The sequence below is a fragment of the Trichomycterus rosablanca genome, chromosome 11 (assembly GCF_030014385.1).
Source record: "Trichomycterus rosablanca isolate fTriRos1 chromosome 11, fTriRos1.hap1, whole genome shotgun sequence".
Lineage (NCBI taxonomy): Eukaryota > Metazoa > Chordata > Actinopteri > Siluriformes > Trichomycteridae > Trichomycterus > Trichomycterus rosablanca.
This window is the reverse complement of record NC_085998.1, coordinates 18688261-18711127: the sequence shown is the minus strand read 5'-3', so window position 1 is coordinate 18711127 and position 22867 is coordinate 18688261. Positions and strand designations below refer to the sequence as shown.

Here is a 22867-nt window from a genome sequence, read left to right as displayed (position 1 = left end):
ATAAGTGCTATTATTTAATAGAACATCATACATGTCAGTTTCATTATGCTAACTCTGAACCTGGTATGGGACTCAAAACAAGAGAATGGGCACAAAAATGGCAAATGTATCATTTGTACACCCATGATATAAATATAATATATATAGAAAAAAATGTAAATAAAAAATGTAATCTATGTGTATAAATAAATTATCCTAATATGTAAATAATATTACTTTTGTATTTGAATGCCATATTACTACAGTCTTTATTAATACTTAAAAATAGCACATAAACAAGTGTTTTATTTTAAAAAATACCATATGTCACTCCTTATCTAACCCACCATGAAAGGAGTCTTGTCTAATTCTATCTGCATAGGCATTTTAAGACATTTCTGTCTACAACTGTATCAATAGTTTTTTTTTTTTACTCTTCTATTCAGTCTGGAAATAATAAAGACATTCCAGAACTCAGAAATGAACAGCACATAGCATAGCTATGATACGAGGGTTCTTCAAAAAGTTTCTGCACTTTTTTAAAACTCTATTTATTAAGAATTAAAAAAAATTAATTACATCACTTTTCTACATAGTCACCTTCCGATGCATTTTTCCCAGCATGGTACCAACTTTTAGTACCAACCATCAGCAAAAAATGTAGCCACTGATGCGCTGCTGGTTTCACATCATCATCACATGAAAATCTTCTTCCCCTTAAAGCAGATCCAGACAATAAGCTCTCTCTCTTAGCCTCTCAGACACGACCAATTTCTACTCCTACCGCCCACACCATGTCCAACGAAAACATAAAAGAGCGGAAACTTTTGAAGATCCCTCATATTTATCTAAAACTAAATTCAGACAAACTAGTCATGGTAAAAAATACACGCTATAACAAATGCATCATAAACATAAATACATCAATAAAAAGAAATAAATCACTTAGATAAAAAGATAATAAAAATAAGAATACAAAAGTGCTACCGTTTTTCAGCCACACCTGCTCCCACTTCACTGTTATAGACTTAGTTTACACAATGGCTATCTTAACCATAAAGTCTGAGTCACTGTGATCAGCGTGCTGAGTGGGAATTTTCTTCATTTTCCCTTTCTAGTGCCAAGGACTGATCATAGAAGGCTTGGTTTACGTAAGACAGCAGATGTAATCTCTCTGTGAACACAGCTTCTCTGAAGTTACGTCGTCTCCAGCCATAGACAATGCTGTTGAGGAATCCCTGCAGCGAAACTGATATCGCCTGTAGCACAGCAAGGAGATGTGTAAAATATCTTACAGCATGGTCATACTGTTATCTGTTAAAGTGAACTCAAAAACCACTTTGCACTCTGTGTGAGATTCTTGCTTCAAGGCTCACAGCCCAGGGCTCCCCTTTAGTGTCAGCATGCACATCATTAGCCAAGAGTGAGATTTTGTAATATACACTCTGGACTTAAACACCCCTCCAGGCTATTAGAGAGTGACATTACCTAGTTTCTTTACATCTGACTTCCTGTGTGCCTATTACAGAAAGTTTGTACACGTGCATTGCTAATCCTGTTTGAGATTTAAGCTTTGTCTTTCTTAATTGCCTATACTGTTATCCTGTGTATGACCTTGACTTTTCCTACTTGTTTGAAACGTATTGCTCTTGGAAGTTGGTAGTATGATATTTAGATAAAATGCCGAAGTTAGCTTTGGTTTACCAACATAACATTGCAGTAATGTTATTTTAAAACAATGAAAATACTGTATGTTTAAATAAAGAAGGCACTTTGTCTTCCTAAAATTACGCTCAACAAAATGCATGTCATGGACCTTAACTCAGCAATTTGTTGTTTAAAAAATAAATTTAAAACATACCTGTATGACAAAGAGCGGAAACAGTCTTTCTGTGTTAGAGTATACAAATGATACACCAATCACAATAAGAGCTGAAAAGAAAAAATAGAAACAAAATAATAATCAGTCCATTTCTCTCCATACTGTGTGTTTGTGTGTTGATTTTAGATTTAAAATCTGTATTTGTGAAGCTGGATTGATTTGCAGGCTGCACGGAACTACAAAAAATTATGTGGAATTGATTATGGTAAAGCATGTACTGTTTTTTTTTATTTTTTATTTTTTGTTAAAAATGTTTGCCTGGACTTTAGTCATTAGAAGATAGTTATTAATTATTTAATTTCTTGTTTATTTTGAAAAATTTAGATTTTTATTCTTAGGATGAGACCACATGTGTATGTGTGTTTGTATGTCTGACTACTAACCAGGAGTCCAGCAGAAGATGATGACAAGGATCATATAGCTGGCTGAGGACCAAACTCTGCCTACACATCTCCTGCCATCCTGTTCAAAATGCCTGTACCAACTCTGGAACTTCCAATACACCAGCTAAGAAATACACCAGAAAAGAGAAAGACATTATTATATATCAGTTTGTTAGTATTCTTACACTTTGGTTAAATTTATGACAGGACAAGTACTTAGGTTACACATGATTCATCAGTTTAAGTTCAATGTCAAACACCATCACAGATAATTTTGTATTCCCAATTTACCTCACTTACATGTCTTTGGATTGTGGGAGGAAACCAAAGCTCCCTGAGGAAACCCACACAGACAAAATGAGAACATGCGAACTCCACACATCAAGTATTCTATCATTAAATGCACTGTGTATGAATGTCAAGTATGTTAATATGTTGATGAGCTCTTTGTGTTTATACACTATGAACCGTATGTGATGAGTATTAAAAACTTAAATTATTATACAGTTTAACTAAATTAAAGTTATTTATTGTGTTTAGCTTTTTATTTAAGTTAAATACAACCAAAGTACACAAAATACAGTTTTGAAATTATTCATTCGAGAAAATAAAATACATCTAACACCAACTGATCCTATGTGAAAAAAGTACTGTCACCTTAGTTACTGAAGCAACCAACTACAACCAAATTTCATTTTAATGATAATTGGTTTCATACCAGACACATGCAGGCATAATTACTGACAGCTCTGTTAAATCTAAATACCATGAAAGAGTCTTTCCAGAAATATGAAGCAGGCTACAATGTCCCTACAAGCAGCACACATAAAACATAAAAACTTATCTCAAATAACCTGAATGATCCCCATGTTTTGTGGACTGATCAAAACCTATTTAAATACATGATTCCCATTACATCTAGTGTGAATTTGCAAAGTTACCAGTCATACCAACTGTCGAACACAATGGTGATATTGTAAGAACATGTGGATGCTTTGTTTCTTTAGGCCCTTGTTATAATTTGTGAAACAATATAATTTGCTCTCCACCAGAAAATTCAAATCATCACTCAGAGTTAAAATTTTTAATTAATCCACTCCATCAGCTGTCAGACAAAGTCTTGAATGAGTATTTTGTTGCTCTGGCAAGTTAGTAAGCGCTAACTTTTTTCCTACTGCAAGTGAAATGATAATGAAAAAATCAGGAAGGGGCAAATACTAGTTTTTTACAATTGACAACTATGTTCTACAAAGGTCTTACTAGTGACTTTATGCAATTAAAAATACTTATTCATATACTTACAGTACAGCAGATTAGTACACACAGCACAGCTGCAAAGGTAAAACCCCTAATAATATTATTATGTTCTCCATCCTATTAAAAAAAAAACAGAAAAAGGGATTTAGATAAAGTTTAGGTTTTAAATCAGCTTGAATTAGTAAGGCTGTTAAGGATTGACATACCACAGTAGAACATAGAGTATCCTCAATGTGTAAGTGAAGAAAGAGAATGCAGCTGCAACAGAAAATACAGTTATTAGGGAAATCAATGTCATACACATGTACATTATTACTGAAGAAGATTTTCTAACCAGTTAGGTGGATGTAGTGGGCAGTAGTAATGGGCATTCCAAATACAAATAAATACCTTCTATTTTTATTTGTATTGTTTAATATTAAATATGTTCTCTGCATTTCATTAAATCATGGTAGGGATTCCACTGTGTCTCATTATGTCAAATATTGTATATCAAATATTGTGTTCATAGAAAGTACATATACGAACAGTCAACATGATGTTGGTAATGTGTTGGCTTGGGGGTGTTTTACTGTGTCAGAACCTGGACAACTTCCAGTGGTAGGAGGACAATTAATTTTACTTTCTATCAGAATGTTCATGTGCCAAAATGCAAAGATTCAAAATACAAAAGCAATTTAAAATGTGTTTGTTTATTAGGATTTTAACGTCATGTTTTACATTTTGGTTACATTCATGAGAGAAACGGTAGTTTCATGATTCACATCAGTTCACAAGTTTAATGTCAAACACAGTCATGGACAATTTTGTATCTCCAATTCACCTCACTGCATGTCTTTGGACTGTGGGAGGAAACCGGAGCTCTTGGGGGAAACCCACGCAGACACAGGGAGAACATGCAAACTCCACACAGAAAGGACCTGGACCACCCCACCTGGTGATCGAATCCAAGACCTTCTTGCTGTGAAGCAGCAGTGCTACCCACTAAGCCACCGTGCTACCCCCAATTTAATATTTAAGATGCTGTGGTGATTCATGCCAGAGCATATTAGCTATGTGTCTTTTTTTAAATCAGTTTTGCAAGCAAAAACAAGCTAAACTTCATCCACAACAATACACAGGCCTAATATTAAATTGTAGAAAGTGGTCAAAGAGCTGGTTAAAAGAGCAATTCTTTTCTTACAAGATTGATATGTGTGTTGGATAACTTGTTTAAAAAGTGGTAATAAATTAAATTGTTCTACAAAATGTGTTGTAAAAGGACATTTGTTGTATAGAATTTCCATTTGTGTAATATTTAAGTTTGTGTAATATTACAGTTTTATGACAAAATCATTTAGTGTGACAAATATGCAGAATATAACACAGGCAATAAAAAAACAATTATTTTTCTTATTCTGCTTTTGGCTGACAGAAGTGGAACCCAATGTCTTTTGATGTTGTAGCTTATCTGCCATATGGTTTGACATGTCATGTGTTGATGCCTTTTAGAGACTGATTATCTGAGTTGCCATAACCCTCTTATCAGATCTGCCTACCCACCCCCATGCTGGAGTAAGAAAGGAACTTTCCCAAATTTTTGACAGAGATATCGAATGATTAACAAACAATTCATGTGTATGTGTGTGTCTTACCTGTTGCAGAAACTGCTGTTATACCAGCCACTTTCTTCATAACTAAAACCTTCTAATGGGTTTGAAATAACAAATGATAGTGGAAAAGTGATGCTGCTGATGTAGACCACATATCCAATAACAGGGAGGATCCTGGTAGAATAAATATACATCTTTATATTAGATAAATATTAACATATGTTTTACTATAGTTCAGTAATATTGAATTTAATTGGTCATAACTACTAAGCAAATGTACTTACCATGCAAAGATATAAAGATGATCAAGCGTACACCTCCTGTACTGTAAATGTAAAAATAAGCAAAAAGAAAACAATAATTACGAATTTATGTGACAGACCCCAATTAGCATACATATAAACTGCAAACAGTCTTGTTAATCCTGTAAAATTATAATTGAATAAGTCAAAATATTGTGAATATTGTGCAAATTGAGGCATGTTATTGATTTCCCAATGGTTTAATTATGTTTCATTATTTTGTAACCCAACTTAGTCATAGAGACTGGCAGTAGATTTTAAGATCAGCAATATTATGCAGGAGTTGAATTATTGTAAAATGGCAGTATTAACAAAATATCCTGCGACTTAAAAATACATCATTCATTTTCTTCGTTTTTGCTGTATCTTTCAACTAAATCCTTGTTTTCTATTCTATTACAATAAACACTGTATCAAAGTATCTTCACAGAATCTACACCAAGCCTTGTGTGAAAGTGACAATGAAAATCTGCGTAAATATTAGAAACCTTGAAAGAACAGCTAAGGACTCACTGTGATTAATTCATTTACTGGAATTTAATGTTATGTTGCTTTTTTCTAATAAATCTGACTGATGTGTGTTTATACCTGGCGACTGTACTCTTCTTGGCCTTGCTCCCTCCATCCCTGAGCAGTATGTGCTGACTTAAAGGCATAAATGATGACAAGAAGGAAAGAGATACAATAAAATGTCTGAAAACAGAAAGAACACAGTTTGGAAGGGCTGTTTAACATGGTAATGAATGCTAACATTTTTATGCAGTATACTAGTACTTAGATCACTAAACAATATTTGCCCATCAATTTTTACTTTTTAGTTTATTGTTTTTTTTTTTCTTTATTATTGCTCATAGGTGAATAGTTCTTACTAGAGACAAAGGCAATCCATCGCTGCACAGCAATTCACTTTTGTGCACAACTTTAGGAGACAAGTTAATCAGAGTTGTAAGAAACAAGACAAAGGTAGCCAAGAAATCTGCAAGAGCCAGCTGGAACAGAGGCTTAGCCTTCAATACAGAGACAAATACATAAGGTCAAACAAAACACAATGTTGACTCAAACAGTAAATCACAAGTACATGGTTCATGTGACCTAATAATACACTTTCCTTGTCAAGGTGCATTAGGGGATTTCCAGAATAATAGTACATTTTAGTTAATGCACAAAAACATTCAAGTCACTTGTTGCAAACAAAGCAAACACAAATGTGCTCTTAAATTTATTAATCTAATGAAGTATTAAATATAAATGTAAAACATTTTATTCATTGAAAAGTGCTAAACAGTCTGTCTGTGTTTTGACTACTCTGTGTTAGAGCTGTTACTTCATTTTTGTGAATGTAGGCAGTGTTTCTATTTTATCTAAAATCAATAAAGAGTAAAACCAGATAAATACAAAAACTTCTGTATGCAATTCAAGGTGAGGTAATGGAAAAGGTATTTCATTTACAGTGCTTATCATATCACAGTCTGCTACTAACAAAACAACGTTATGTGTATCACTATACCTGTTCCGTCTGTGTAATTGTGTATTTGGGTATCACAGATTTATAGATGAAAGTGTACAAACACTCATAGGGGACACGGCAGTCCTTGAACTGTTAATTTTTCTGATTAAATGAATGAAACAAACTTCTTGATCTATATATATATATACATATATATATATATACAGTGTATCACAAAAGTGAGTACACCCCTCACATTTCTGCAGATATTTAAGTATATCTTTTCATGGGACAACACTGACAAAATGACACTTTGACACAATGAAAAGTAGTCTGTGTGCAGCTTATATAACAGTGTAAATTTATTCTTCCCTCAAAATAACTCAATATACAGCCATTAATGTCTAAACCACCGGCAACAAAAGTGAGTACACCCCTAAGAGACTACACCCCTAAATGTCCAAATTGAGCACTGCTTGTCATTTTCCCTCCAAAATGTCATGTGACTCGCTAGTGTTACTAGGTCTCAGGTGTGCATAGGGAGCAGGTGTGTTCAATTTAGTAGTACAGCTCTCACACTCTCTCATACTGGTCACTGAAAGTTCCAACATGGCACCTCATGGCAAAGAACTCTCTGAGGATCTTAAAAGACGAATTATTGCGCTACATGAAGATGGCCAAGGCTACAAGAAGATTGCCAACATCCTGAAACTGAGCTGCAGCACAGTGGCCAAGATCATCCAGCATTTTAAAAGAGCAGGGTCCACTCAGAACAGACCTCGCGTTGGTCGTCCAAAGAAGCTGAGTGCACGTGCTCAGCGTCACATCCAACTGCTGTCTTTGAAAGATAGGCGCAGGAGTGCTGTCAGCATTGCTGCAGAGATTGAAAAGGTGGGGGGTCAGCCTGTCAGTGCTCAGACCATACGCCGCACACTACATCAAATTGGTCTGCATGGCTGTCACCCCAGAAGGAAGCCTCTTCTGAAGTCTCTACACAAGAAAGCCTGCAAACAGTTTGCTGAAGACATGTCAACAAAGGACATGGATTACTGGAACCATGTCCTATGGTCTGATGAGACCAAGATTAATTTATTTGGTTCAGATGGTCTCAAGCATGTGTGGCGGCAATCAGGTGAGGAGTACAAAGATAAGTGTGTCATGCCTACAGTCAAGCATGGTGGTGGGAATGCCATGGTCTGGGGCTGCATGAGTGCAGCAGGTGTTGGGGAGTTACATTTCATTGAGGGACACATGAACTCCAATATGTACTGTGAAATACTGAAGCAGAGCATGATCCCCTCCCTCCGGAAACTGGGTCGCAGGGCAGTGTTCCAGCATGATAATGACCCCAAACACACCTCTAAGACGACCACTGCTTTATTGAAGAGGCTGAGGGTAAAGGTGATGGACTGGCCAAGCATGTCTCCAGACCTAAACCCAATAGAACATCTTTGGGGCATCCTCAAGCGGAAGGTGGAGGAGCGCAAAGTCTCGAATATCCGCCAGCTCCGTGATGTCATCATGGAGGAGTGGAAAAGCATTCCAGTGGCAACCTGTGAAGCTCTGGTAAACTCCATGCCCAGGAGAGTTAAGGCAGTTCTGGGAAATAATGGTGGCCACACAAAATATTGACACTTCAGGAACTTTCACTAAGGGGTGTACTCACTTTTGTTGCCGGTGGTTTAGACATTAATGGCTGTATATTGAGTTATTTTGAGGGAAGAATAAATTTAAACTGTTATATAAGCTGCACACAGACTACTTTTCAATGTGTCAAAGTGTCATTTTGTCAGTGTTGTCCCATGAAAAGATATACTTAAATATCTGCAGAAATGTGAGGGGTGTACTCACTTTTGTGATACACTGTATATATATATATATATAATTTTTTTTTCATTAAAATATGATTAATAGTGCTGGGTGTAGATACTGCATCAATATTACTGGATATTGAATTTGAATAGTTAGAAACTTCTATAATGTAATTTAATATTTTAATATGGTCTTTTAATAGTGATTATAATTGAGATTATATAATTCTGTATGAGTACAACAAGTGACATTTCATTAAAATGTTTTATTAAAATTAAACTTGGTATGGCTTCTGACCTCAGCTCTATTCAGAATAAGTAGACTTACTGGAATATAAATGGTAATGTCTATCAAATAACCTAAAATTTAGCATGCCGTATATATTGTTCAAATTTGTATTTTCAGAAAACTTAGATTTGTAAACAGCCAGAGAAATAATTGAGTTCCTAAGACTACCATGGCATACATTAGTATGTAAACCATTGACTTTAACTTAATGTTCCAAGTCTATCAATCCACTGACCTAAGCACCTCAGGAGCTGTCTGATTTTTTGTGATTGTATAATGCTTTTTTAGGCATTGTCAAAGGAAATTAGTTACATACATAAACACCTACACTTAAGGAAAGAGATTTGGTGCATTACTGACCTGTTCCTTGAGATTTCTTTGCTTTAAAATTGTTACCACTATAACAGAGCAGCTCCCAATTAAACTGTAACAGAAATAAAAGAAATTAAAAAGAAATGTAAAAACAGTGGCAAGTGTTCAAACCATATACTATCATGTGAACAATCAACATTGCTTCATGCCACACAGCATGGTTTATCAAGGTGTGGATGGTGGACGAGCAGATCAAGAGCCTTTCATGGCAACTCTACATTTTAGACAAAAAATTTGTATATAATATAATAAATTATATAATAAAACTACATTAATAATATTCTATTATTATATGGGTTTTTTAATCTTAGTGTAATATGTTTTATATAAGATGTTATATATTATGTTTTTAAAAGTCTCAGTGTAATGTCTTATGTTATATATTATATGTTATATATTATATGTTTTTGAAAATCTTAAGTGTGGTTTTATATGCTATATATTATAAGATGTTATATATTATGTTTTTGAAAATCTTAGTGTAATATGTTTTATATGTTATATATTATATGTTATACATTGTTTTTAATAATCTTAAGTGTGATATGTTTTATATGCTATATATTATAAGATGTTATATATTATGTTTTTGAAAATCATAGTGTAATATGTTTTATATGCTATATATTATAATGTTATATAATATGTTTTTGAAAATCTTAGTGTGATATGTTTTATATGCTATATATTATATGTTATATATTATGTTTTTGAAAATCTTAGTGTGATATGTTTTATATGCTATATATTATGTTATATATTATATGTTTTTGAAAATCTTAAGTGTGGTTTTATATGCTATATATTATAATAATAAATAATAATCAAGATATCAAGATACTCAAAGACGCTTTACATAAGACAAATAATCAAAACAAATACATACACCATACAAATCATAGTACAAAATCAAAATAGTACATCAACATCAAGAATAATTAAGATAAAAACAAAGAGAGCAGCATAAGACAGTTCATTAAAAATTAGCTAAATTATGAGAGAGAACAACAAATATAGAACAATTTCTTAAAATTAGACAGAAACAGGACAGATTCACATGCAATCAGGAAACTGAAAACTTTACAAGTTTTAGGATCTAGGACCTCACATTTCTGTCGTGATCTAAGTATAAAAACTATTAAAAAGAATAGCAAAAATAAAAGCATTTATTTCGTGTTGTTACAAGTTAAATGCCATTTTTAATAGATGAGTTTTGATAAAGATGTTTATTTCATAAGATGTTATATATTATGTTTTTGAAAATCTTAAGTGTGATATGTTTTATATGCTATGTATTACAATGTCGTCATATATTATGTTTTTAAAAATCTTAGTGTGATATGTTTTATATGCTATACATTATGTTATATATTATGTTTTTGAAAATCTTAGTGTAATATGTTTTATGTTATATATTATAAGATGTTATATATTATGTTTTTGAAAATCTTAGTGTTATAAGATAGTAATATAGTAAATATAACTATATATATATTTAAACTCTCCATGATAGAAATAGAAGAGGATTAGATGGGAAAGTGAAACTTCTTACCTTAAGCTAAGACACGAGACGTACACGGAAGAAAGCGCAGTTAGCTGAACGGGTAGCAAACAAAAAGGACATTTTAAATGTAAGTTTATTTATAAAATAAAACGTACACAAACCATAAAGCATCGATAAATTAAGAAGTAGTGCAGTTATCTGAATGAATGGATGATTTCAATGAAACAGTTAAATTATCACCTGTTAAAACTGCTGTGTATTTCTCTCACCTGAATTTGTACACAGTCCAGGTGTAAATATTTGCTTCTTTTTTAACCTTTCTTTTTTAATTATTACGAAGTGAACAAAACTTGGGAACAAAACTTGGGAACACTGTTCACCTTTAAATTATGTATATATGATATCAAATGAACCTAAATTGAAAAATAAATCAGCACTACAGAAACACTAATGCTCGGCACTTACATAAAACAAAGCAGGTGATTTTGCTGAGTGGCTGTATAAGCTAAATGCGACAAAAATATTAATATTATTTACCTTTTCGTCCGATAATCCACTACTCGATGTCATATCGCAAAATGGAAGAGTTCCGTAGGAAGAAGTTTGGGAATAGTGATTTCAATAATAGTCAATATCCATGTTCACTCAGTGTGGTTTAGAATTTAAGGAGTAACCCGCCTCCTGCAGCTGGACATTGGACTTTCTTAGGGCTGGAAATTCTGAAGCTTCCTCACCTTTATGGAAATACCCGCTGTGCTGCTATAGCCTACAAGCATGTCAGGTGTCAGGTTCTTTTCTCACAACTGACAAACAATAACAATACATTTCTGATGAATGACTCAAGTAAAACTTCCCAAGATAAATCTTAGCAAAAGTTTTTAGGCATACCATATGACCAAAAGTATGTAGACAGCACTCCTAAATGTTAAAACCAGATGTTTCAGCTACAGCCATTGCTAATATTTATTCACTGTATTTTATTTACCACTGCTTTATCCTGGTCAGGGTTGAAGTGGGTCTTATTCATTGGACGAAAGGTAGAAAACACCCCGGACAGGTTGCCATTCCGACACAGGGCAAACACATACAACAATTATTAGTACTGGGAGAACCCAGAGGACACTTACAGCTAGCTACATAAAACATGTTCACTTGTAAAGTGATTCTGGTGGCCTGCACAGAGCCCTAAGCTCAACCTCACAAACTGGTATGCCCATTGCAAGCCAGGCCTTTTTATCCAACAAAAGCATATAGAAACAAGTATTGGGAGATTTCTGATTATTGAATTCATGTGTTTCCACTACAATTATAAAAGAAAAGGGTATGGTTCCAACTTTGCACAAAGCAAGGTTTGTAAAAACATGAAGAAAAGTTTGGTTTAAAGAACCTCCAGTGACCTACGGAGAGCCCTGACCTCCTCCCACTGAACAGCTTTTGAATATGCAACTGGATCATTAATTGAGGCTTTCTTGGCAAACATCAGTGTCAAGTCATACAAATGCTTTTTGACTAAATGGGCACACATTCCCTTAGACATACTTCTAATTCTTGTTATAGCTAGAATATTGGCTGTGTTAGTACTAAAGTATCAAAAGTACTCCAGAATCAAATATTTAAAAAAAGGAATTTAGCATTTTTAGTAATAAGAATATAATACAAAATAGTTTCTTTTAAATGATGTAGCATGATAAAAGTAATATATACTGTATATATACACACTGATCAGCCATAACAAAACCAGCTTTTTGTTTCTACACTCACTGTCCATTTTATCAGCTCCACTAACCATGTAGAAGCACTTTGTAGTTCTACAATTACTGACTGTAGTCCATCTGTTTCTCCTCAAACTTTTACCCTGTTCTTCAATGGTCAGGACCGCCACAGGACCACCACAGAGCAGGTATTATTTAGGTGGTGGATCATTCTCAGCACTGCAGTGACACTGACATGGTGGTGGTGTGTTAGTGTGTGTTGTTCTGGTATGAGTGGATCAGACACAGCAGCGCTGCTGGATTTTTTTATATACCGTGTCCACTCACTGTCCACTCTATTAGACACTCCTACTTAGTTGGTCCACCTTGTAGATGTAAAGTCAGAGACGATCGCTCATCTATTGCTGCTGTTTGAGTTGGTCATCTTCTAGACCTTCATCAGTGGTCACAGGACGGTGCTTACAGGGTGCTGTTGGCTAAATGGTGTTGGTTGGTGGACTATTCTCAGTCCAGCAGTGACAATGAGGTGTTTAAAAACTCCAGCAGCTCTGCTGTGTCTTATCCACTCATACCAGCATAACACACACTAACACACCACCAACATGTCATTGTCACTGCAGTGCTGAGAAAGATCCACCATCCAAATAATACCTGCTCTGTAGTGGTCCTGGGACAGTCCCGAACATTTAAGTACAGTGTGAAAGGGGGCTGACAAAGCATGCAGAGAAACAGATGGACTACAGTCAGTAATTGTATTACTACAAAGTGCTTCTATATGGTAAGTGGAGCTGATAAAATGGACAGTAAGTGTAGAAACAAGGAGGTGGTTTTAATGTTATGGCTGATCGATGTGTGTGTGTGTGTATATATATATATATATATATATATATATATATATATATATCATTATAAGTTGCCTGTATAGATGTGTGAGTCGAATTCTCTTTCTCTCTCCCTCTCAATTCAATTCTAAGTGCTTTATTAGCATGACAAATATTCACATTTGTATTGCCAAAGCTTCTTTACAAACTAAATAACAAATGAGAAAATAATTGCATACAAAAAACGTTTACATTAATTAAGCAATATTCAATAACGTTAGTATATAGCCTTAAAAATAACAAACAAACTAGAACAACAAATTTATAAAGTGTGTATACAGTATGTATGTGTGGAAAAAGTATTGGCGTGTGTGTGTTTCCAGATGGAGCCACACTAACATCGACAGTGACCACTTGATACACTAATTGTAATGATACTCTGAAGCTCTACACCTCCACCCAGTGGTCAAAACCTACAATACAATATAGACTTTTTTTACCATACCTATTTTAAAGTGGATGGACAAATACCCGTTATAAGCAATGTGCACTTTGAGATTTAATATTGCAAAGCAAAATGAGGCAGCTTACAATGTTCTAAATTTGGTTAATTATCAGGTAAACAAATTGCATCAGAAAAGTGGAACAGTATCACAAGTTAAAGCTTACTGACAGAAAAAGATGGACACAACAGGATAGTCGGTAAAAATATATGGTGGAGCAGTTATTTTAAACAGCCATTGTGCAAATATAAATATTCAAACAATGAATGGAAGTATAGATAAAATATTCTAATGAGTATTCTAATGAGGCTAACTTTTTTTAATTTTCTTACATCTTGAAGAATTTATGTTTGGGGAAATCTGAAGAATGCCCCAAGAACAGTGTTAATGGAAGTTCAGCTGTTAAAATGCTGAACTAATAATAAGAAGACATCTAGTTTAAGCCCCACCACTGCCAGGTTGCTATTGTTGAGCCCACAGTTGTAAGTTGCTTTGACTAAAAATCTGCTACATTCCAAAAATGTCAATGTAAACTTGATGTCTGCTGCTAACATACACGATACATACACTGATCAGCCATAAAATTAAAATCACCTCCTTGTTTTTACACTCACTGTCCATTTTATCAGCTCCACTTACCATATAGAAGCACTTTGTAGTTCTACAATTACTTACTGTAGTCCATCTGTTTCTCTACATACTTTTTTAGCCTTCTTTCACCCTGTTCTTCAATGGTCAGGACCACCACAGAGCAGGTATTATTTAGGTGGTGGATCATTCTCAGCACTGCAGTGACACTGACATGGTGATGGTGTGTTAGTGTGTGTTGTTCTGATATGAGTGGATCAGACACAGCAGCGCTGCTGGATTTTTATATACCGTGTCCACTCACTGTCCACTCTATTAGACACTCCTACTTAGTTGGTCCACCTTGTAGATGTAAAGTCAGAGACGATCGCTCATCTATTGCTGCTGTTTGAGTTGGTCATCTTCTAGACCTTCATCAGTGGTCACAGGACGCTGTCCACAGGGCGCTGTTGGCTGGATGTTTTTGGTTGGTGGACTATTATCAGTCTAGCAGTGACAGTGAGGTGTTTAAAAACTCCATCAGTGCTGCTGTTTCTTATCCACTTACACCAGCACAACACACACTAACACACCACCATCCAAATAATACCTGCTCTGTAGTGGTCCTGGGACAGTCCAGAACATTTAAGAACAGTATGAAAGGGGGTTAACAAAGCATGCAGAGAAACAGATGGACTACAGTCAGTAATTGAAGAACTACAAAGTGCTCCTATATGGTAAGTGGAGCTGAAGCCTATCCCAGCTTTTCAATGGGCACAAGGCACACAGTAACACCCTGGACGGGGTGCCAGTCCATCGCAGGGCACACACACATACACACACACACACATACACACACACACCCATTCTCCTATAGGGCAATTCAGTGTCTGCATGTTTTTGGACTGTGGAAGGAAACTGGAGCTCCCGGAGGAAACCCACGCAGACACAGGGAGCAAATGCAAACTCCACACAGAAAGGACCCGGCTCGCCCCGCCTGGGGATCGAACCCAGGACCTTCTTGCTGTGAGGCGACAGTGCTACCCACCGAGCCACCGTGCCACCCCAATCGTAAAACATGAGACATTAAATGTTTGGCATTTAGCAGACGCTTTTATCCAAACTTACAGAACTGTGACAGTATATCGTCTAAACAATTGAGGGTTAAGGGCCTTGCTCAAGGGCCCAACAGTGGCAACCTGGCAGTGGTGGGGCTTGAACCAACGACCTTCTAATTACTACTCCAGTACCTTAACCACGAGGCTACAGCATCCCATTAATTCGATTATATTAATGAAGTCATTGACAAGAAATGTATAAAACCGAAAACCAGACGATTTATTGCAAATAACTGTGATTAGACAGCACACGTAATGGAGACACACGTCAGACTGATCATTTCAACATTTACATTCTCCTCTTGGGTGTAGAAACGTGAACAGGAAGTTACGACATGCCTTCCACGGTGGCCTCTGGCAGCTACGTGGCAGCACGCAGGCGCCAAACGTGTTAACTGACCGGTTCTTTTACAGTACAGTGATCGTGTATGAGAGGACAGAACTGTTAGCATTAACGCTTCCACTTTTTCTACATTCATTTAATTATACAGTTAATACCGACATGGGGCTGACGATTTCTTCCATATTCGGGAGGCTTTTTGGAAAGAAGCAGATGAGAATACTGATGGGTGAGTGTGAGAAGGCTTTCTCTTATTACTCTTATTAATCCACCTGCCACAGACCTTCATTTAGAGGAATTATTTCTTTGTTTGTATTGAAGCTTTTATATTGACAGTTATGAATCAGATGTAGTGACGTATTAATGTGCTTTTAACATTAAAACCAAGTGTTTTGACATGGTGAAGAACCAATTCAATTATACTTACTGAAACACTTATATTTTACAGTGGGTTTGGATGCTGCTGGTAAAACCACAATTCTGTATAAGCTGAAGCTGGGAGAAATTGTCACAACAATCCCAACCATAGGTACGTTTTTTTATAAGTTTGTTCTTTATTTATTTATTAGGATTTTAATGTCATGTTTTACACTTTGGTTACACTCATGACAGAAGAGGTAGTTACTCATTACACAAGATTAATCAGTTCACAACATTAATGTCCAACACAGTCATGGAGAATTTTGTATCTCCAATTCACCTCACTTGCATGTCTTTGGACTGTCGGAGGAAACCGGAGCGCCCAGAGGAAACCCACGCAAACTCCAGAAAGCACCCAGACCGCTCCACCTGGGAATCAAACCCAGGACCTTCTTGCTTCAGTGCTACCCACTGAGCCATGGTGCCACCCAGTTTGTTCTTTAAAAACCTTTTTTGCCAACATTTACCATTTGTTTGTTTCAGGAATATTTAAAATATTACACATTGGTTAAAATTGGTAATACCCTGATCTCACAGTGGCCCGAAATGCTAGATTAACATTAGATAAAAATATGAAGACATAATGAAAATGAACATCGTAAATGTTTTATTTAATACAACAATAAAATTCTCTATGTTGATTGTTGGCTTGGTATTTTTGGTTTTGGGAATCTGGCATCATATCTTGGCTGGCCATAATATGTCTATACTAGCTACCTAAAAGGCATTAAAAAGCTAAAAATGTTCAAGTTCTCCATATTAAAGCACATAAATACATGGAAACTGTAGTTTGCTTAAATATTACAGTCAATCATATAAACGTCATAGCAAAACTGGACAGAGGTTTTTCTATTTTGGGTTAACTTTACGGACAGTCCGAAAAGGACATCAGTATCACGGATCTAGAATGTACTGTAATGCATTTATCTTAAACAACACTAGAGTATCAAAGTACACAACTATAACAAGAGCCACACTAAAATCCAGTCTTCTTCTGTGTGCAATTACAATAGTAATTCATGTACCCATCTTAATTATAAACAAAATAAATAAACATATTCTTATTCTTATCACCATTATATCACTGCTGGATGCTTTGTGAATACATATATTCTGCACACATCCACTCCTAATTTATACGTTATTCTATACGTAGGTCCATAGTAATTTATACAGAATTAGTGCAAAAACAAGGTGTAAAGCTTAAATAAAGCCAGTTAGTATCAAAAATTAAATTAATTAAAGTAATCCTGCATCCTCAGAAGATTATCCCATTTTTATGGTTTTAATGACTGATATTTTAGCCAGAAATCATAAGAAACTGTACAAACTACATGTAAACTTTCCATGGGCTTAGACCTAAGCATATAGACCCATGAAGCAAACATTTTCAATACTGTGACACTTTATTGCCATATAGTTTTCAATTCCTTATGCAAAGGTGGCAAAACAGATTTTTGATGTAGCCCTCAAAAGCTTTCTTTTGCTCAGTTTACTGTGAGTGATCACAGAACGTCCAGGTTGCTTCAACTTACAGAAATTCTAAATTAGCTATTTTTGTATGTTAAGCACTACTAATGTCGGGCAAAACTGGGATGGACATAATAAGAAAATTGTAAAAAAAAAAATGTTTGTCTTTTTTAAGATTTTGCAAAACATTAAACATGATGAGTAAGAGTTGCACAATCAAGCTTGGGTTTTGAAAGACTGGGCTGTGTAAACCAGTACATGTCTTTTATCAACAAAACTATATCTTGACAACAAAATTATGTATCCAAGTTACTACATGTAACCATGGCTTCTGAATTTTAGACAGCATATTTCTTTTTCAGGTTTTAATGTGGAGACTGTCGAATATAAAAATATCTGTTTCACCGTTTGGGATGTTGGTGGCCAGGATAAGATCCGTCCTCTTTGGAGACACTACTTCCAAAACACTCAGGTATGGAATTGCATTGAATGTGGTAGCACATCCATATGTTTAACATAAATATATTTCAGGTATGCACATTTTAGTATCACTAAAATGCATCGTCATATCTTCAGTGATTTATTTCCGGAAAAGTTGGGTCATTTTAGAAAATGCCCAAATGGAATTTGTGATGAGTTAATTATTTTGAACTTTCATTTAACAAACCTACGAACAAACATTTCTTAGTGTCAACAGTTTTGGTCCAGCATCACTGTGTCCCTGTGCACAAAGGTTCATAAAGACATAAATTAACGAATTAGTGTAAAGGACCTCCAGTAGCCTGTCCAGAGCCCTGACACCTTTAGGACTGGAATTGAAGACAGGCATTTTTCATCCAGCCTTAGTGTCTGACCTGATAATTGCTCTTTTGACTAACTAGACACAGATTCCCACAGACACACTCCAAAATCTTTAGGAAGGCACAAAAATATTTTCTAAATGAAAAACTTAGTTGTAACTTTTGTTTTTGTTATTACTGTAGCACAACCACACATTGGCTAATTTAACTCAAACATCTAATTAAAACAATTAAATTAGAGTTACGCATGTACAAATCATGTTTTTGAGTTAAGAAGGGAAAAAAAATTGTTTTTATAGTCATATTTAAGCACTTCGTTATGTTATTGTTTTTGGTTTTTAATTCTTTTGTACCTAAGTCTTATGTGTGGCACAATTTAGCTGAATAACCGATTACTGGGCAGAAACCCTCATATGTCTTTATTGGAATATCCTTTTAAACTCCACATTTATTATTAATACAATAACTTAGATATTACCAGAGCCTATACAAATAATGTAGCATCTATTTCTGAATTAGACACCTGATAAGATTTTGAGGTTTAAGGTTGGCATATATTTTACTCTTTATCTGTAGGGTCTGATCTTTGTGGTGGACAGCAATGACAGAGAGAGAGTAGCTGAGTCGGCTGAGGAGCTTTCTAAAATGGTAAGATCAATCTCAGCAAGCATGCTTCAAGATTAATAATGGGTCTTCTGCATTTTGTGTCACTGGTGTTTGAGTAATACAGTTTTGCTTCACTTCCTGTGCATTTACAGCTGCAGGAAGATGAGCTAAGGGAGGCCGTGCTGCTGGTTTTTGCAAACAAACAGGATCTGCCTAATGCTATGCCAGTCAGCGAGCTCACAGACAAACTGGGCTTGCAGAGTCTACGCAGCAGATCGGTACAAACACACACTCACTTTTGATTGAATAAATTGAAAAAACGTATTCACATTCAGATTTAAGCTCACTGTTTATCTTGTATTTGCAGTGGTATGTTCAGGCTACCTGCGCTACACAAGGCACTGGGCTCTATGAAGGACTAGATTGGTTATCCAATGAGCTGTCCAAACGCTAATGCTCCTGGACTAAAGAGAAAAGGAGCAATGGCATTTTAGGAAGAAAGAACATTTATCTATAGACTCTGTTATAAAGAGTGGGTATGAGAGTGAGTGGGTGATCTGAACAGTGCTAAGAAGCCATGAAGCACTCAGCTGTCTTGTCTTTACTTTTCTACACTTTCTTGTGACTGTGCTTTTTATTTTGCTTCCCTCTGAACCACATTCCTTTATTGAATAAAACATTGAATTGCTTGTTTACTTCAAAACTGTGAGACAATTGTCACGGCAGTGGGCATTACTGAAATTTTTTTATTTATTTTTAAATCCACATTGCACCTAAATAACTCCTATATGTTTCCAGCACATTCCAAACCGATACAGTACATTAAGTACAAAAGAAGGAAAAATGGCCTTTTTGGTCAGATCATGGATTTACGTTGGCTGTGTTTGGATTAAAGGGCAGTATCCAACCGTTTAGTGACCAAATACGATTCCTGTTTGTACTCCTATAGCCAGTTTGGTTGTTATGGCCGCCAAAGCCGACTGGCTTGCTACCAGCATAATTTTTCACAGTGCATTGTGTTTTTCATTAGGGCAGTGGTTATGGTCATTAACATATTTGTTGCAGTTATTTTTTGAGAAAATGAGTAAGCGACCTTAGTAAGTGACCTCAGAAAGCACTGTAGACTGAATGACTTACACCACATGAATTACATTTTAACATGAAACATCTAGACAAATTTGAATTGGATTTCAAACCACATCCATATTTGACTTTAATCTAAATGGAAAAGTTAGATTCAGTTAGGTTTGTAAACTGTTCAGACTGCAGTAAATGGCTACTTTATCTGCCTGTCTGAACATGGCAATAATAATGGAGATTACAGGTTGATGCTACTAAGGCCTAAACAGACGACACTTTAATGTTTAATGACTTTCTATACTGAAGCATGACTTAAATTTGTAAAGGGTGGCCTTTGCACTAACACATTCTAGATACATCCTAAAAGGCTGTGCAGCTTCAATGTCCAAACTTGAAACTGTTCTCAGTTTTCCTTAACAGCTGGATTTACAGTTTATTTTCCGTTAAAAAATATCTTCTGAAAACAGTAAGCCCATATTCTGAATCACAATCATACAGTGTTGTGCACCAGGAGTATTGTTAAAAGAGAAGAGATACCTTTCATTACTAGCAAAAGGGCAACACCCTTTATAAATGTTTTCTTTTTATGAGCAAGCTGTAAGGTGGTAAATACACAGCCACTACAGTGAAGTGGACAGATTGACTGTGACTGCAGTAACAAATACGTGTGATGTCATGTTTCCTTATTGTTCTTGGTTGTTGTATTGTTTTTAATGCTAGCTAATTCTGGAATATGTTAAATACTCATGCTTGTGCGTTGTGCATATTATTTGGAATGCTTTTCTTAAATAAAAAAAATTACATTTCAAATGTTTAAGATTTTTACCTTTGTGCAAACATTCTTGTCTATCTAGTAAATGTATCTACAGTTTAACATAAGTGAGCCAAGTTTAACATAAAATCTGGACTATAAATTGGAAGGTTGCTGGTTCAGGTAAGGCCTTTAATCCTCAACTGCTTCCATCCTATTGAGTTACAATTTTAAGTTGCTGTAGATAAGAGCTAAATGCTCTGAATTTAAATAAAGGTTTGCCAGAAACACTGTGGTGACCCATAAGCCTGTTGAAATAGTGTTCTGTAAACTTTTCTCTTAAAAAATGTGAGTCTCCAAGTTTACCTAATCCTGGTGTTTATCAAACCACTTATGATTAATACTAATGGTATATCTGAGGGCATTTTCATTCTGTATTATGGAAACATCATCAGGAAAGAACATACTCTGTAAAATTGCCCATTAGAGGACCTTGCTAGACAATCATTTGATCTAATGATTTTCACCAGATAGTGATGCCAGATCCATTAAAAATCCCTTACCAAACTTACCAGCTGGCAATGATTTCTTCACGCTTATTTGTCTTTGCATATTAGCCTTTGATATAAAATGTCTCTTAATGGCAGCCATACAGCTAAATTACCTTTGAGATTATTGTTGTGGCTGTAATTAAAATCATTAAGCAAATATCATGTTAATTGCCATTTGTTGTAATAAAGTTCTAATAAAGTCGAAATGATTTCGAGAATAATCTCAGAATATTATAGCCAAAGAGTGTACAGTTGTCGTAGGCTTGTCAGTTCAGAGAAGCACGGGTCTCAGTACCTTAGCAAACGCTGATCGCAGCCTCCAGTGCGTGTTACTGTGGTTATCCAGTAACCCGCAATTACTTTTGGGTTATTGTTTGTATTGTACACTTCCATCCACGACATGACGACTAAACCCATCAGTGCAACCATTTATAGTGAAGCCAGTACAGCTTTAGTTTATCGTACAAGTCCATATGCCATAAGGTCATCTGGTTTGTTCTTCTAAATAAAAACGGTTTATTGCAAAGCTGTTTCAGCGTGCTTATGCTGATAAACTGCTGCTGATGTGTCAGGAGATTGAGGATTTCTTTATTTGTGAAACCAATACGAAAGTGTAACTTTCATTTTAACATGAGGAGGTTGCTATAGCCATAATATTTTGACTTTAATCTCGAAATCATTTCGACTTTATCCTCGAAATGGAAACCTAAAATATATATTTTTTTAACAGTGGCTCTAATACGTTGTCATAATATGAGGTGAACTGTTGCAGTACTGTTAGTTTATGAAATGGTAGTATAGCTGACAATTATTAATCAGGCTCAATGGGTAGCACTGTTGCCTCACAGCAAGAAGGTCCTGGGTTCAATCCCTTGGTGGAGCGGTCTAGGGCCTTTCTGATTGGAGTTTGCATGTTCTCCCTGTGTCTGTGTGGGTTTCCTCCAGGAGCTCCGGTTTCCGCACACAGTCCAAAGACATGCAAGTGACGTGAATTGGAAATACAAATTGTCCGCAACCGTGTGATTGACATAAAACTTGTGAACTGATGAATTTTGTGTAACGAGTAACTACCGTTTCTGTCATGAATGTAAACAAAGTGTAAAACATGACGTTAAAATCCTAATAAATAAATAATTATTAATCATTTGCCAATCAACAATTATTGTGGGCCCCTTGTTCCAGCCCACAATTGGCCAGTACAGGTCCAGTACAGGCTCATTTGCAGGGTACTCAAAGTGTGAAAAGTATAACTTATAAGTTATAATAAATTAATATAAGTAATAGGGAAAAGGTTTTGCATTTTAGCAAAT

The 22867-nt window shown here is 35.4% G+C and overlaps 2 protein-coding genes across 2 annotated transcripts; one reads left to right on the top strand and one right to left on the bottom strand.

The window, feature by feature from the left end:
* Nucleotides 1-1055: 1055 nt before the first annotated feature.
* si:dkey-30c15.2 (uncharacterized protein LOC558938 homolog) lies at nt 1056-11388 on the bottom strand. Its single transcript, XM_063005080.1, has 11 exons — nt 11356-11388; nt 10867-10910; nt 9303-9366; nt 6265-6402; nt 5984-6088; nt 5378-5418; nt 5136-5267; nt 3708-3759; nt 2245-2368; nt 1841-1911; nt 1056-1238 (listed from the first exon to the last, which is right to left on the bottom strand). The coding sequence occupies exons 1-11, from the start codon at nt 11386-11388 to the stop codon at nt 1056-1058; spliced, it is 987 nt and encodes a 328-aa protein (XP_062861150.1).
* A 4552-nt stretch (nt 11389-15940) lies between these two features.
* LOC134323662 (ADP-ribosylation factor 4-like) lies at nt 15941-21059 on the top strand. Its single transcript, XM_063005261.1, has 6 exons — nt 15941-16108; nt 16328-16408; nt 18132-18241; nt 19146-19217; nt 19328-19453; nt 19543-21059. The coding sequence occupies exons 1-6, from the start codon at nt 16042-16044 to the stop codon at nt 19627-19629; spliced, it is 543 nt and encodes a 180-aa protein (XP_062861331.1). The 5' UTR covers nt 15941-16041; the 3' UTR covers nt 19630-21059.
* The last annotated feature ends 1808 nt before the right edge of the window (nt 21060-22867 follow it).

Excerpts from the sequence above, each read along its gene's own strand:
- si:dkey-30c15.2 (XM_063005080.1), bottom strand. The coding sequence starts at position 11,388 with ATGACATCGAGTAGTGGATTATCGGACGAAAAG. Across the intron at positions 5,419-5,983 it reads AAGAAGAGTACAGTCGCCAG|TACAGGAGGTGTACGCTTGA; the intron begins GTATAAACACAC and ends TTACATTTACAG. Across the intron at positions 1,912-2,244 it reads CATCTTCTGCTGGACTCCTG|CTCTTATTGTGATTGGTGTA; the intron begins GTTAGTAGTCAG and ends TTTTCTTTTCAG.
- LOC134323662 (XM_063005261.1), top strand. The coding sequence starts at position 16,042 with ATGGGGCTGACGATTTCTTCCATATTCGGGAGGCTTTTTGGAAAGAAG. Across the intron at positions 16,109-16,327 it reads GCAGATGAGAATACTGATGG|TGGGTTTGGATGCTGCTGGT; the intron begins GTGAGTGTGAGA and ends TATATTTTACAG. Across the intron at positions 16,409-18,131 it reads CACAACAATCCCAACCATAG|GTTTTAATGTGGAGACTGTC; the intron begins GTACGTTTTTTT and ends TTTCTTTTTCAG.